The sequence below is a fragment of the Lissotriton vulgaris genome, chromosome 5 (genome assembly GCF_964263255.1).
Source record: "Lissotriton vulgaris chromosome 5, aLisVul1.2, whole genome shotgun sequence".
Taxonomy (NCBI): domain Eukaryota; kingdom Metazoa; phylum Chordata; class Amphibia; order Caudata; family Salamandridae; genus Lissotriton; species Lissotriton vulgaris.
Genome location: NC_141693.1, coordinates 1551296380 through 1551308747, shown reverse-complemented (window position 1 = coordinate 1551308747; position 12368 = coordinate 1551296380). Strand labels below are relative to the sequence as shown.

General features: G+C 43.6%; 2 protein-coding genes across 2 annotated transcripts in view; one reads left to right on the top strand and one right to left on the bottom strand.

Moving 5' to 3' along the window:
- The window catches only part of LOC147715132 (NEDD4-binding protein 1-like), a 411610-nt gene extending 403838 nt beyond the window's left edge, over window positions 1-7772 (top strand). Inside the window, exon 7 of the mRNA XM_086923616.1 lies at window positions 6360-7772. Coding sequence (XP_086779742.1) covers window positions 6360-6666 — 307 coding nt within the window. The 3' untranslated portion in view covers window positions 6667-7772. The remainder of the gene's footprint in view (window positions 1-6359) is intronic.
- LOC147715131 (epimerase family protein SDR39U1-like) overlaps window positions 7672-12368 on the bottom strand; it is a 98608-nt gene continuing 93911 nt past the window's right edge. Inside the window, exon 6 of the mRNA XM_086923617.1 lies at window positions 7672-8589. Within this exon, the coding sequence (XP_086779743.1) occupies window positions 8180-8589 (410 nt within the window). The 3' untranslated portion in view covers window positions 7672-8179. The remainder of the gene's footprint in view (window positions 8590-12368) is intronic.

Here is a 12368-nt window from a genome sequence, read left to right as displayed (position 1 = left end):
ACATCCATAGCCCTGCCTCTGAGATTGAATTGAGAAGATGTGGATGTACAAAAGCAATGTTGTGTGGTTTTCCTAATGGACTGAGGAGGTCGGCAAAGTACTTGATCGTCCGTCAGACAGCTAATGTGTGAAGTAATTTTTCCAATAGTACTTGTGATTGTGGGAGAATGTAAGGTAACTGAACTTGTTGATTTGGTGATACAAGGTTTCTCAAATAATGAAGGTGTGTGCTCAGCACAACTCTTTTACTAACTACATATAGAGTTCTTCAACTGACAAAGCCTGATGTTCACTAGCATTTCTGATCGAGTTAGCCTGCTAACTTCAAAGAGAGAAATTGCAATTGACATTGGCATGTTCCGTTCATGTGAGTGGAAAACAGGTTTATTGTTGGAGTTACCCAATGGTGGAAGCATTCGTTGAGATTTTGAGAGTTTATATCTCATTTGTGAGTTTGATCTTCTGAGATCAACAAAGTTATTGTGCACACCTTGGAGATGCTCCACCAGCAGGTATATCTGATGTATAGCCAAATTGCTTAGACGTGCTTGGACAATTGTGGTGAATGTCACTTTCAGCATCAAATGGGCTGAGCCGACTGTCGACCTTTTTCTGGAGGTGGTGGTTTGTTTAAGGAAATGGGGCTGTTCCTTGTTATGGAGCTGAGGCTGTGACTAGTCATTGGTCTCACAACGGGGGTTGTAGCCCAAACCAAAAGGATCTGGCTTCACACACACCCATTTAAAAAAAAAAAAAAGGGTTTCAAACAAAACCTGTAGCACTCCAACCACTAGATGGCAGGATATATAGTATGCGCATCTAGAATACGTCTATGCAGCAAATCTATTGTTACAGGTCAGTAAATAGTTTTCATTGATCCATTTGCCCTTCCTTACCTCCCTGCATTATCTCAGACACCATTGGTTTGATGGTCTGTAGCATTGTGAGAGGTGGTGGGAGTGCACAGTGTCCCAAGAAGATGCAGGGATGTCGCAGTCTGGTTTTCTCTGTGACAGATGAATCCTGGCAAGACTGGCTGATCCTGCAACACTTAAGAGGGCGGTAATTTGTGTACCTTAACTGAAAAGGTTGTTGACAGTGCTGGTCTGATGCACTATGTGACATACAAATTATTCTTCATAGAGTCTACAGGAAGGCACTCTCGCAAGTGATAAATGCAGAGCTTGCAAGTCATAGATTCATGTGGTCCTGAGTATGTTAAATTGTAATTTGTCTGATGTAGACAAAGATTCTTTTGAAAAGTCTGTGCTTCTCAGTTGCCTGCAGGGCTTTAGTGGATTGCATGAGCTTCTCTCACATATGCAGTGTTCTCCAAGGTTTCTGCATTTGTTTTCATTTTCTTGTCAAATTGTGCCACCTGCTATAGTGCGTGTCGCCGGTCAGCTGGGTTCAGTCATCTGCTCATATGCATTATGCCCCTTGTTTTCCACGCCTCTGCACAGAGCTCATTGGCTACAAATGTCTGAGCTAGGCCGGCGCTGACTTGTTTTTTGATGGTGGACTCAGGGTTTTGGCCTTTGCTTTCAGAGGGTATGCTCCTGGTAATGGGGTTCTCTTTTGGCCTACTTTTTCTGGTCTCTGCCTGCAGTTTTGTATTGTGGTCCCTTTGGCGAGAGACCTGTGTCTAATTGCTATTCCAGTGTTGATTTCCTCCTGATTTTGGCTGCACCTTGGTGCTGTGCTCTGCTACTAGCCTATAAAAGCCCTAAGCTTTGGACGTACAGCTGTCATCTGGTATGATTACAGCTTATGGGTTGCCACACCTTCCTTTTCCTCCTTCAGCGACTCCGACTTGTGTGAGTTTCCGTTGGGTGTAAGCTGGGCCCTGTAGTTTATGCACTTTCTTTTTTACAGTTTCATACCCATTTCAGTTTTGTGTTCACTCCATTTTCTTCCCAGCGGTCTTCTGTTCTACGCGGATATGCATGCTTTACTTCTTTCCTTGGATTTATCCAGTTGAGGAGAATCATTTGTATCTCTTCCTTTCATCACAGTGCGCCTGCTTCTTCCTATTTGTGGATGGACTCTGGTCTTCTTTTTGTTTCACTTGCATTTTCTTTTCTCAGGCTTCCACTGGTCTTGTAGTAAGTCTTGTGTTTTTCCCCTGCTGCATAGTTCATAGTCTGCAAAGAGGTTCTGAGGCAAGCATACCATGTATTAGTAGTTTAACATTACTTCATGCCCAGTTCCCCAGATTCCTTCAACTTTATTGGGACACCCCTGACCTTATAAACTACTCTTTCGTATACCACACACCTGTCCATGTTCCATTAAGTTGTTGTTTGACAATTAGGCTTCCCCATATTTTTATGATGTCCCTCTGTCACTATAAGACCTTGATACACAAACCGCTTCTGGTAACAAGAAACGTATGTTGTTTCCCAGATCCCAAGGATTACATATGGTGCTGATGCATTCATAACTATCCCTATGTTGATTCTAATTCTCTGCATAAATCAGGCCAGTATGTAATGCACCTGCATAGCTTATGAAAAGAATGCCATCATCTCTACATACCCGTCAAGCACATTGCAACACCTGAAACCTCCAAATGTGTACAATTGTTCCCTAGTATAGTATACTCTGAAGTTTTTTGAGCTTGGATGACGTAAAACTAGATTTTGACACTGCTGTAAGGGACTCTTTTCACGATTGGTCTTTTAATATTCCTACATCCCGATTCCATTCAACAGATTTCCATTCTCAGATTCATGAACTCTTTGTGTGTTTTTCAATAAGAAGATGCAGATCAGGGAAACCTTTTTAAACCATATTTTCCCATAGTCTTTTTAAAGATGGGTGTAGATCAAAACCCAAACACGGCTCAAGAATCCGTGCCCAATGAGATAACGTGGCGCGGTAAGATAAGTCAGCTAGCCGTAGAACCCCTTCATTTATTCATGTGGAATCCTTCACGATAGATGAATCATGGATTTCTGATTTATATATCTCAATGCACCATGACTTCTGCATGAACAACGTCTACCCAGGACATGATGGAAGTATAGCCTGGGACCTCTCACCAAGACATAAAGTATGACCTATTATTTGGATAAATGCTAATTAACCATATTCTGATCACATTGTATTTAGCCCTGAAGAAGTCCACTGTGTTGGACGAAATGTGTTGGCTGTCTTATAAACTTGAGCTTTGGAGACAAAGTAAATAAAAAGAGAAGATTGACATACGACATATGATCGTCGCTGAGACTGTGGTCGTCGATGTGGAGACATTGGCTGTCTTTCGTGAAGAAAGCGTCGACGAACTCGTCGTCGATGACTGAGATGGCTTTCTGAAGGTGGGAACTTCCTTTTCAGACGTGACAGATTTTACCTCAGTAGACTTAGTGGCAGTCTTTTTAGGAGGAACGTCTGTAGGGCTAGGGGAAACAACCCTAGGCCTTTTCAATGACATTTTTGAGGAAACTGAAGCCATTTCTCCGTCCTCTGAAGATACTGCATCATCTCTGTTTTTTAGTCTGTTTAACCAGAGGAGCAGTTTTCCTTCCCTGTCTTTAAGTGTCTTTGTAGAAAAAGTTCTACATATTCTACATTCTTTAGAAGAATGATCAGGATAAAGACAATAGAGGCAAGTTTCATGCTTGTCATCGACGTGCAGTCTTTTCTTACCACAGGATGAACAGGCTCTGAAAAGTCCGCTCTTCTGTTGATCAGCCATTGTTGTTATTAGACGAAATATCCAAATTCTGAGAGAAAAGGAGATAAATCCTGGAAACCTGAGGAGAACTCAGGTGGAGACTCCCTAGCACAACGTGCGGTAGAAAATCTGAGAGACTGAGGCTCCTGGCAGGAAGGTTCTAGAGGGAGGTGGTAGCTGATTGGCTACCTTCTAGAGTTTGGTCCTTTTTACAAAAGGACATAGATAGGCTACTAAGGCAAGGCACTTAGGCCTACTTTTCTCTATGTATGTCTATAGGACATTACCTTTCTATTTACCGTGGACTCCCCTCTCGACGACGGGGACTGATTCAGGCATGTGAATCTATGAAAGACACCCATAATACTGGATAATCCACAATTAGATAAAGCAAAACAACCTTCAGTGTCACCTGGAGAGCATTTACAAGAGTTAGTATTCTTATAAATGAATGGAGGGAAGCAATTTGGGAAAGTGAAAACGTTGTTCTTACCTTAAATTCTCTTCCAGAAAGACCTGCCGTCGTCCAGGCACAGACGAGCTTGACTATGGCATGCCTTCACGGCACACGCTGCATGGACGCACCACGCCCATGTTTAAATCTCTGTTGGCGATCAAAATCTAGACCACAGCAATGGGAAGTACAGGAACGCCACCTATGTTGGTGGATAAAAGAAACACTCACAAAATAGCGACTATCCATGCTGAGAAAATAATGCCTTTCCTCTTGTTCTGGCCTTACAAGGGCACTGATCCTCCTTAACCTGAACTATACAGTAGTTATGCATGCCAGAATTTCTTTTTACAATAAAAATTAGCTACCTTGAACTCCTCGCTGAAGACTAGGTAGGTTACTCTAGCACCTTCAGGGTTGGCTGTTTCCTTGGTCAAGGCAGTATTGGCACAGTTCCCAACACCAGAGGCCTCTGCCCGTGTCATTGCTCTGAATCCACCAGGAGCCTGCATTTGTATCACCAAGGATTTCTAGCAGACTTGTTTGGCCACACTCCCTATGACCTCATCATGGAAAGCTGAGACTCCATCTGACCATCTCCCTTGCCTCTTCAAAAGCGACTGCTCTTGATGAGGCCATATACTGGGAAGAACATTAAACTAAGGTACTAGTATTGGAGTGCATGAATGACTGCACCCAACCAAATGGTACTATTTGGTGCTCGTGACTGCCTTGAAGGACTGTGTACCTAGACACCAGCAACCTACACCAGAGATGAGGGCTTGTACGCTTTATGGGTGTTGTCTGTCCTCAACTCTTCCCCCTAAACTAGTCCATCATCTACTGGCCCTCATATAAGCTCATGTCTGAAAAATACTCTGAGTCAACCCCTCAAAGCCTCTTGCCCACATATACCAGACACCCAAATATTGTTTTGAGGAATCCCTTTGCTAAATATATCATGCTTATGGCAATTTTCCTCAAAGTTAAGGTGTCATTCTCCCACACAGAAAAGGAGACAAGCAGCAAGAAAATATCTTGCTCTAGCAGGCCAATGCCATTACAATTTGGGCTAAATGTGTGGAATGTTTGGTGTGCCGCTTTGCTTCCAATTTGTGTCATGAAGTATATGTTTATGCTCAACCTAGTCAAAGAGGTGAGCAGAAAATACTGATGTACCACAGTCTCATTGACACTTCTGTCAGGAACTTGATATGGGAGCACCAAGAAGAATGGATGAAATTATGTGAACTGAAGCCTGGGGGCCATTTTAAAACATCCTTTCCCTCACATTGGAGATCAAAAACCTCTACAGCCCCTCCACTGACCAAGTTCTCAAGCAGTACAAGGTCACATCCAAGTTGTGCCGAACAGATCCAACTCCTCCTTCCAACAGTTGAAGCTTTTCAAGGCCCCTTTCCTTGCCATATCTACATCCTCAAGCCAGGAAAAGGCGGCTCAGACAAATTTTAGGACGTCCAAAGGCTTCCCGGAGTCTATCTCGTTCCTTTATTGGTCTCAAATCAGCACTAATGCATAGGTTCTGTCTGTGGAGGACAGCTAAGCTCCAAGGCTTCCTTGCATGAAGTCCTTTCCATGCGGTCATCTACAAAGCTAAACTAGCTTGCCAAGAATCCCTGGTGCAAAGTCTGACTGTGCTTAAAATTAATATGCTCAGTTAGAACACACATATCAGTGCCCATATCAGTCAGTCAGAGGACCATTGTAGGTTCATAAAGTTAGAAATTGCTTTCCTTCAAACATATGAGGGGTAAACAGCCCACACACAAGGCCTATTGAAACTCTGCGACCCATGTGCCTCTACTTCCGCTAGTATTCCGCTGCTGATAGTAACACTTGAGGCAGTACTCTGTAGATGGAAAAGGATTTGTGAGAATTATGACTTGATCTTCACACCACTATCGTCTGTTGTTGGATGTTCCTCTGAAAGTTGAGCGGCAAAGTATTTAGGGTCTCTGATTTTCCCGCTCAATGCCTGTAATATTCAAGTGTGAATACGAAGATGCTATGCTGCAGAAAAGATGCACACTGAATCAAGTTTTATTGCTAGGTTTTACATGCATATTTAGTAGCATTTTAGATCACTTTGATATACATTGCGATGCGGTTGGGCTGTGTTGCATGATCCTTATTTTAGTTCTGTCTTTCTGATTTGTATTGCAAGCAACTTGAATAGATATTTACCACAATTGTATTGTTTTACAGGACCAAGGTTATCAAGTCCCACTCCTCTGTGAGCCACAGGACGTCTCACACTGTCCCCCGTGCATCCTCGCAGACCGAGATCTTCCACTTGCGTGATCGGAAGGCAGGAGGACTTCCATTAAATGAGAAGATGGCAGAGGAAGAAGTGGAGAGAAGCTTGCCGCGTGGAAAGCGTGAGACTTCCAAGCTTCGCCAGCAACTCCTTCCCATCTTCAAACAGCAGGAGGTGGACTTTGTGCTACAGAATGAACAGTGCGAGCGAGACCTCAATAAGATTTCCGAAATGATACTTAACCTGAAATCATGAATTCCACCAGCCACCTTTTCAGAAGGAAACACCTCTCCTAAGGATTAAGTTCCTCTTACCTAAAGGGGCATCCTACTACCTCCATAGTGCTACATTCAGAAAGCCAATGCTCTTTCTTTGACATTTGCATCCTTTGCTAAGTATATGGGGATGCAGAGCTTTAATACGTTTGATGTGGCATCTAAACTGGCTTTCGATTTTTTAGTGTGGTGCACATCCTGGATTCAGATCGCAGGGCCCAGAAACTGCAGTAAAGTAATGCAGTCAGAATTACATTGGGGCCTCTTTCTGAATACAAGGCCACTAACTTGTGCTGCGTATTTCAGCGTCTAAAAGGAGGCACATTTAGACACGCAGAAAAGAGGCCAGAATCGTGTGAGAAACCACATGTGATGCGACATGCAGAGGTGGATCTCGTGTTGGTGAGGAGTGGCAGCTCTCAGCAAGCATGGAGTCTGTGATACAGACATGGTTAAGAAGATGTAGATACAAAGTTTAGTTCTTACGTAGTGTAGCAAGAGGAATAACACGTGAAGAGGGTGAAATATTAGCCTAAAGATGCAGACAGCACCTCTCCAGCTGCTTCTAAAATGGCTGAACACAGACATTCTCTGGGTCTGAAAATGCTTGAGCAAATGGCAAATAAGGTGCCTGGCAAACGCAAGCAATAATTTTAAGCTGCCACCCTTTCTATTAATGTTAGGTGAAAGGGTACTGTTCTTCAGCCCGACTGCTAAAAAAAGGTATTTGGGTCTTGTAAACTTTGTGACATGCTACTGCAGAAACTGTGATAACAGAACCTATTCTTCTAGATTCCTGAATTCTCTTGAAGTTTCATATTACGTTTTCATGACCTCCGTTGCAATAGCTCGTGGGGACATAGGGGAAATTGTGTGAAAGTTGGGTACGTAACTGAAAATTTCAGCCGCATGAAATTGGTGCAGATGCAGAACAACAAAAAAGGCTCATCATAAAAAAAAAGAAATCCAACTTGATCATAAAACCTCAGATTTTAATGCTGATTTTATTGAAAGAAGCATTCCATTGCATTTTTGTTAAATTGCAAACTGAACTTTAAACATTTTAACATTAAACAACTTTGCGTCAAATTGTGTAGTTTGTCTGTAAAGCGCCTCATATGACATCTCAGGTTAAAGGTTAGTGAGCCTAGCATACATGTTTATTTCAAAAGTAACCAATTTTGTAAATGGTCCTGGGAGAATTCATCATTTTTTAGGACAATATCTGATATGTTGTTGAAACATTCTTATGTGTTTTAGGATTTACAACAGAAGTGGGGAAAACTGACAGGCAATCTGACCAACTCCCTTATCAAGGGTGCTTGGGCTTCCTGCGAAGGGTAAAAGCTCACCAAGTTAATTATTCTGAGAAAAAAGAGAGATCCTTACTGAGATAGCTGCACCCTGCATAGCTTAGGTCCGAGGTGAAAATTGACATTTCTGGAAATCTGGTCAAGCTTCCAGGTAATGTGTCCACAAGTAGTCCATTTTTTTTAGGACACAATGTCTTTAAGGGCAGAGGAAAGATCTGGGAAAGAAAATTTGTAACCAATTGCTAGCGTCCTCTTGGGAATAACCTTCTGACCCTTCAGGAGCATGACACCACGTTCCGTCCCAAAAATAGCATTGACCGCAAACTCTGGAAGAGGGATGCAAGCCGGACGGCTTAGGACCGAGGCAAAGCACTGGGTAAACTCTGCATTTGTGGCTGTGCTCGGGGCCACACCATTTAGAACCCCGTGCACTGCTTCTGTCTCCATGGCATAGGTGATGACTCCAGCCATGTCAGCCACATGGATCCATGGGAAGTACTGGCACCCAGAGCCAATGGGGCCTCCCAGCCCAAAGCGGAATGGCCAGATCATCTGCGAAATGGCACCACCGTCATTACCAAGGATGACACCTATAAGGACGACAAAAAGGTAATGCAACATGTTAGTAAGGAATTTCGGCTGCAGTTGATCAATTCTGCTGTAGGCTCAGGTGGCACAAATTTGGCATGCACGCCTCATTAATTTCCTCCTCCACAATCAGAGACCCTCTTTCCCATTCTGCAGTTTCTCCGCCCCTTCCCCCATTCTCAGCTCATTGACTCATGAATAACTCTTCTAACATTGCATATCTCCTCCATTTGAGCTTACTTTTCTTTTAAAGGCAGTAGTACTAATGAAGACTGTTCACTAGTTAAGACAACTATTTTTGTCATAAAAATACCTGTCCTTAGATTTGAAAGTATCTGATGGGGTCCTGTTTATCTATTCACCTTTGATACATTGTGGAAAATCAGTGGTCCCTACCTCATCGGAAGGGCGGAACAGCCAAGGGTCTCCCACCACCACGCCGGAACGAACAGCATCCCTAGGTCATCGGACTTCCTCTCTTCACCCACAGGATCCGCTAACCCACGAAGACCCGGAACCCGACAAGCCGGATACCGGAAGTGAATTCCCGACTGGTGACCCGGAACCCGACCCATCCGGAAGCGGAAGCGCGTCAACCACACTCCGCCAGGAACATAGAAAAGTCGGGAGAGCAGACAAGACCTGGTTCAGCCCAGCGGACTCGTGGCAGGAGAAAGCGAACGGCGCGGAACCCCCGACGGAGAGCGGAAGGCAGGAGGATGTCGGAGAGAAGGCGGAAAGCGGAGAGGAGAGCGAAGAAGAGGACCTGTGGTCGGAGGACTGGTGGCGACCTCCGGAGGTGGCTGGAGAGCGGCCGCAACTCGGATGAGAGTTGCGGCGGGGCACGTGAGTACGCTCTATCCTTTCTCCGTGTCCCTTTGTAAATATACTGTATATTCCTGTAAAGCCTTGTATATAGAGCCTCACGAGCACCCTACACTATCCCCTTAGATAATAGAAATATCACGAGCACTTTGTATATAACCTCGCACTGATCCCGGGCACCCCCAGTCACTATACCCTTCCCGCTTGCTCATTCGACCCTATCCCCATCTGCCCTTACCACCTCCCCCACGTTCGTTTCCTGGCCCACTCACTCCCGGTGAAGGTGGAAGTACTCGCTAGTCCTCGCTAAACTGGACTAACCCCTTTTTGTACTCTCTCTTACATATCTCCGAGGAGACCCATCACCCGACCGTAACCTGACGACAACAGCCTGCAGAGGATCCCGACCAAGACACCAACCCTACATCAGAACCCACCCGTCTCGACGCTTCCATCCGGACTTTCTTCCCTTTATCTCTGTGGAACAATACTGTGTGTGTCTTACCACTGAATAAATCCGAAAACATAGCTCACTACATCCGGCCTCCCAGCCTGTTATTCCGGTCCGCCCAACCCACAACTCCACATACATAAAGAACATTTCGGTAATTAAACGATATCATTCGCTTTCAAGATCCATCTGCAGGCATCACAATCTGTTGGCAGAGTTGCCTGAGTTGTATTGTGAAAGCAACTATTTACCAAAACAAGTCTAACAGAGGGAAATGAATAGCATCCCGTGCTTTTTTTCCTGTTTAGACAACCACTTTCTTTTGCATTTATTTCTCCTATTTTACCCTTTCCATTTTTTATTCAGTTATATTACACATGATACAAAATCTCTTTATAACCTATAGAATACTTCAATTTGGACATGATTAAACAAACCAGCTCTTTTCCACCTGAAAATGTGAGAAACAGAGAGGCAAAGTGCAGCTTACTTTGTTAGTAGGAGGAAATAACCTAGGAAACAGAGGCTCAACTTTATTCACTACTGCATCAACCACAAATAGATGTTCAGCAATATTATGCTTTCCTTATAATGAAAAATTGTATTTTTCATTATGTTACAAATCTTGCCTCCCCTTTCCACATTACTGGTGTACTGTATTCCGATTTCCTTGTTCCTAACTTGTATTATATCTGGTACTCGACCCCCAGAAAGGGCTACATCCTTCAGTATTAACACGTTTCCAAGTCGTTCCTTCCTCTTAATGCCCAGTCCCTGTTTTCTGAAAGCTCCCCGGGGAGCACCCTTAATATGATGGGCTTTTCCACTACTCTTGCCTTATCTCCAACCATGTTTCGATGCAAGTCCCACTCACATAGTCACAGTTTTCAGTTACCGGACTTACATTTGTCCAATCCCCCAGGATCACTCAGCTTTTTATGCCCTGGAAATCCCACACTTGTGTATTCTGGAGGAGAATAATACCTGGATTACTAACCGGTTATCTTCATTACTTTGATTCCATATTACTCAAATATAGCACTTACGGTGAGGGAACTCACCAAGGTCACAACTACCAAGCACCCTGCCCCGCCCCGTTTTTAAAATAAATAACTCCCTCCCCGTAGAATGGGAATGTAAGCAATAGGATGAGGAATCTGGAATTAGAGTAATGTAGTCTGCCAGTACATAACCCAGGTATTAACTCCTCAGCCATTCCTTACATATTGCAAGAATACCAAAGAACGACAAAGAACAGTGTACAGAATTTATGCAACAGTAAATGTAATATATCAAAATATACATGCATTTTCTAATTACAGTTCTGACCCCCTGAGCTAAATGTAATCTGTAATGATCAACAAAAGTATAATTCGATGTCCAGATTGCTGAAGCACAAGCATCAGCGATGTAAACACCACCCCATTCTGCCCAAGGGCAGCCATCCCCTAGGTCGAACGGTCCTGGAAGGAAATAGGAGGCTCAGCACAGGTTTTTTTTGTAAGGGAAAGAGATTACCTTCTTCATCAATGAAGAAAGTGGAGATGTTTAGCTTTTATTGACCTGGCCCAAGTTAACAAAAAGGAACCACTGAATCTAAATTCAGCCAACATGGACAAGTAGATTTTGACGGCTCCCATCAAATTCAAAAGCGATTCAGAGTTAAAATAAGATGGAATAATAGGAAGACCAATCTCTTGTGATCTGTGAAAAATAGAATTCACCATAGAAATAACATAACATGTATTTACAAAGCGCACTTTCACTCAAGGGTATCTTGGCAGTGAATAACAGATGTTTGTTGTTACCCAACTCTATGGTACTCTTTTTATCGACCTCAGAAGGATGAAAGGCTGAGTGGGCCCACCGGGATTTGAACTTGTGGCAATGAGGTCAAACCCAGGCCCTACAGTGGACGCACTGAGCCACCAGACTTGAAAGGAATTATGGACTAAGCTTTAAAACAATACGGTCATCGAAAATCTTTGGGGGAAGGGAGAGTTACAGCTCAAGTCAGAGAGTTCACCCACCCTTCTGGCTGTGGCTATCGCAACCAAGAAAAACCCCACCTTTAAGGTCAATAATTTTAAGGAAGGTTCTGCCAAGGGCTCAAAAGAAAGACCCTGCAGTATCCAGAGGTAGGAGTCAAACCTGGGACACCAATATTTTCTTCAACAGCATAAACCAATGTCTCCATGGCCAAAAGAGTCCTCAGAATAACCTCTGCCTTCTCCCCCTGAATTCGTGAGGAATCAGAGGGAATGCATACAAAAGCTATTTCGGCACAGGGCATGTTAAGGTGTCCACAGCCTCTGTCTTCTGATCCCTGAACCTTGAAAAAAGAAAGTAAGAAGGACAGTGCGATGATCTGAAAGCAAATCTATTTTAGAATTGACAAAATATCTGAAATACATCCCTTGTAATCCTTAAATTCTGGAAGTATGGAAACACCTGCTTAGCGCGTCTGCTATGGTGTTGAAGTTCCCTTACATATGAACTGGTTTC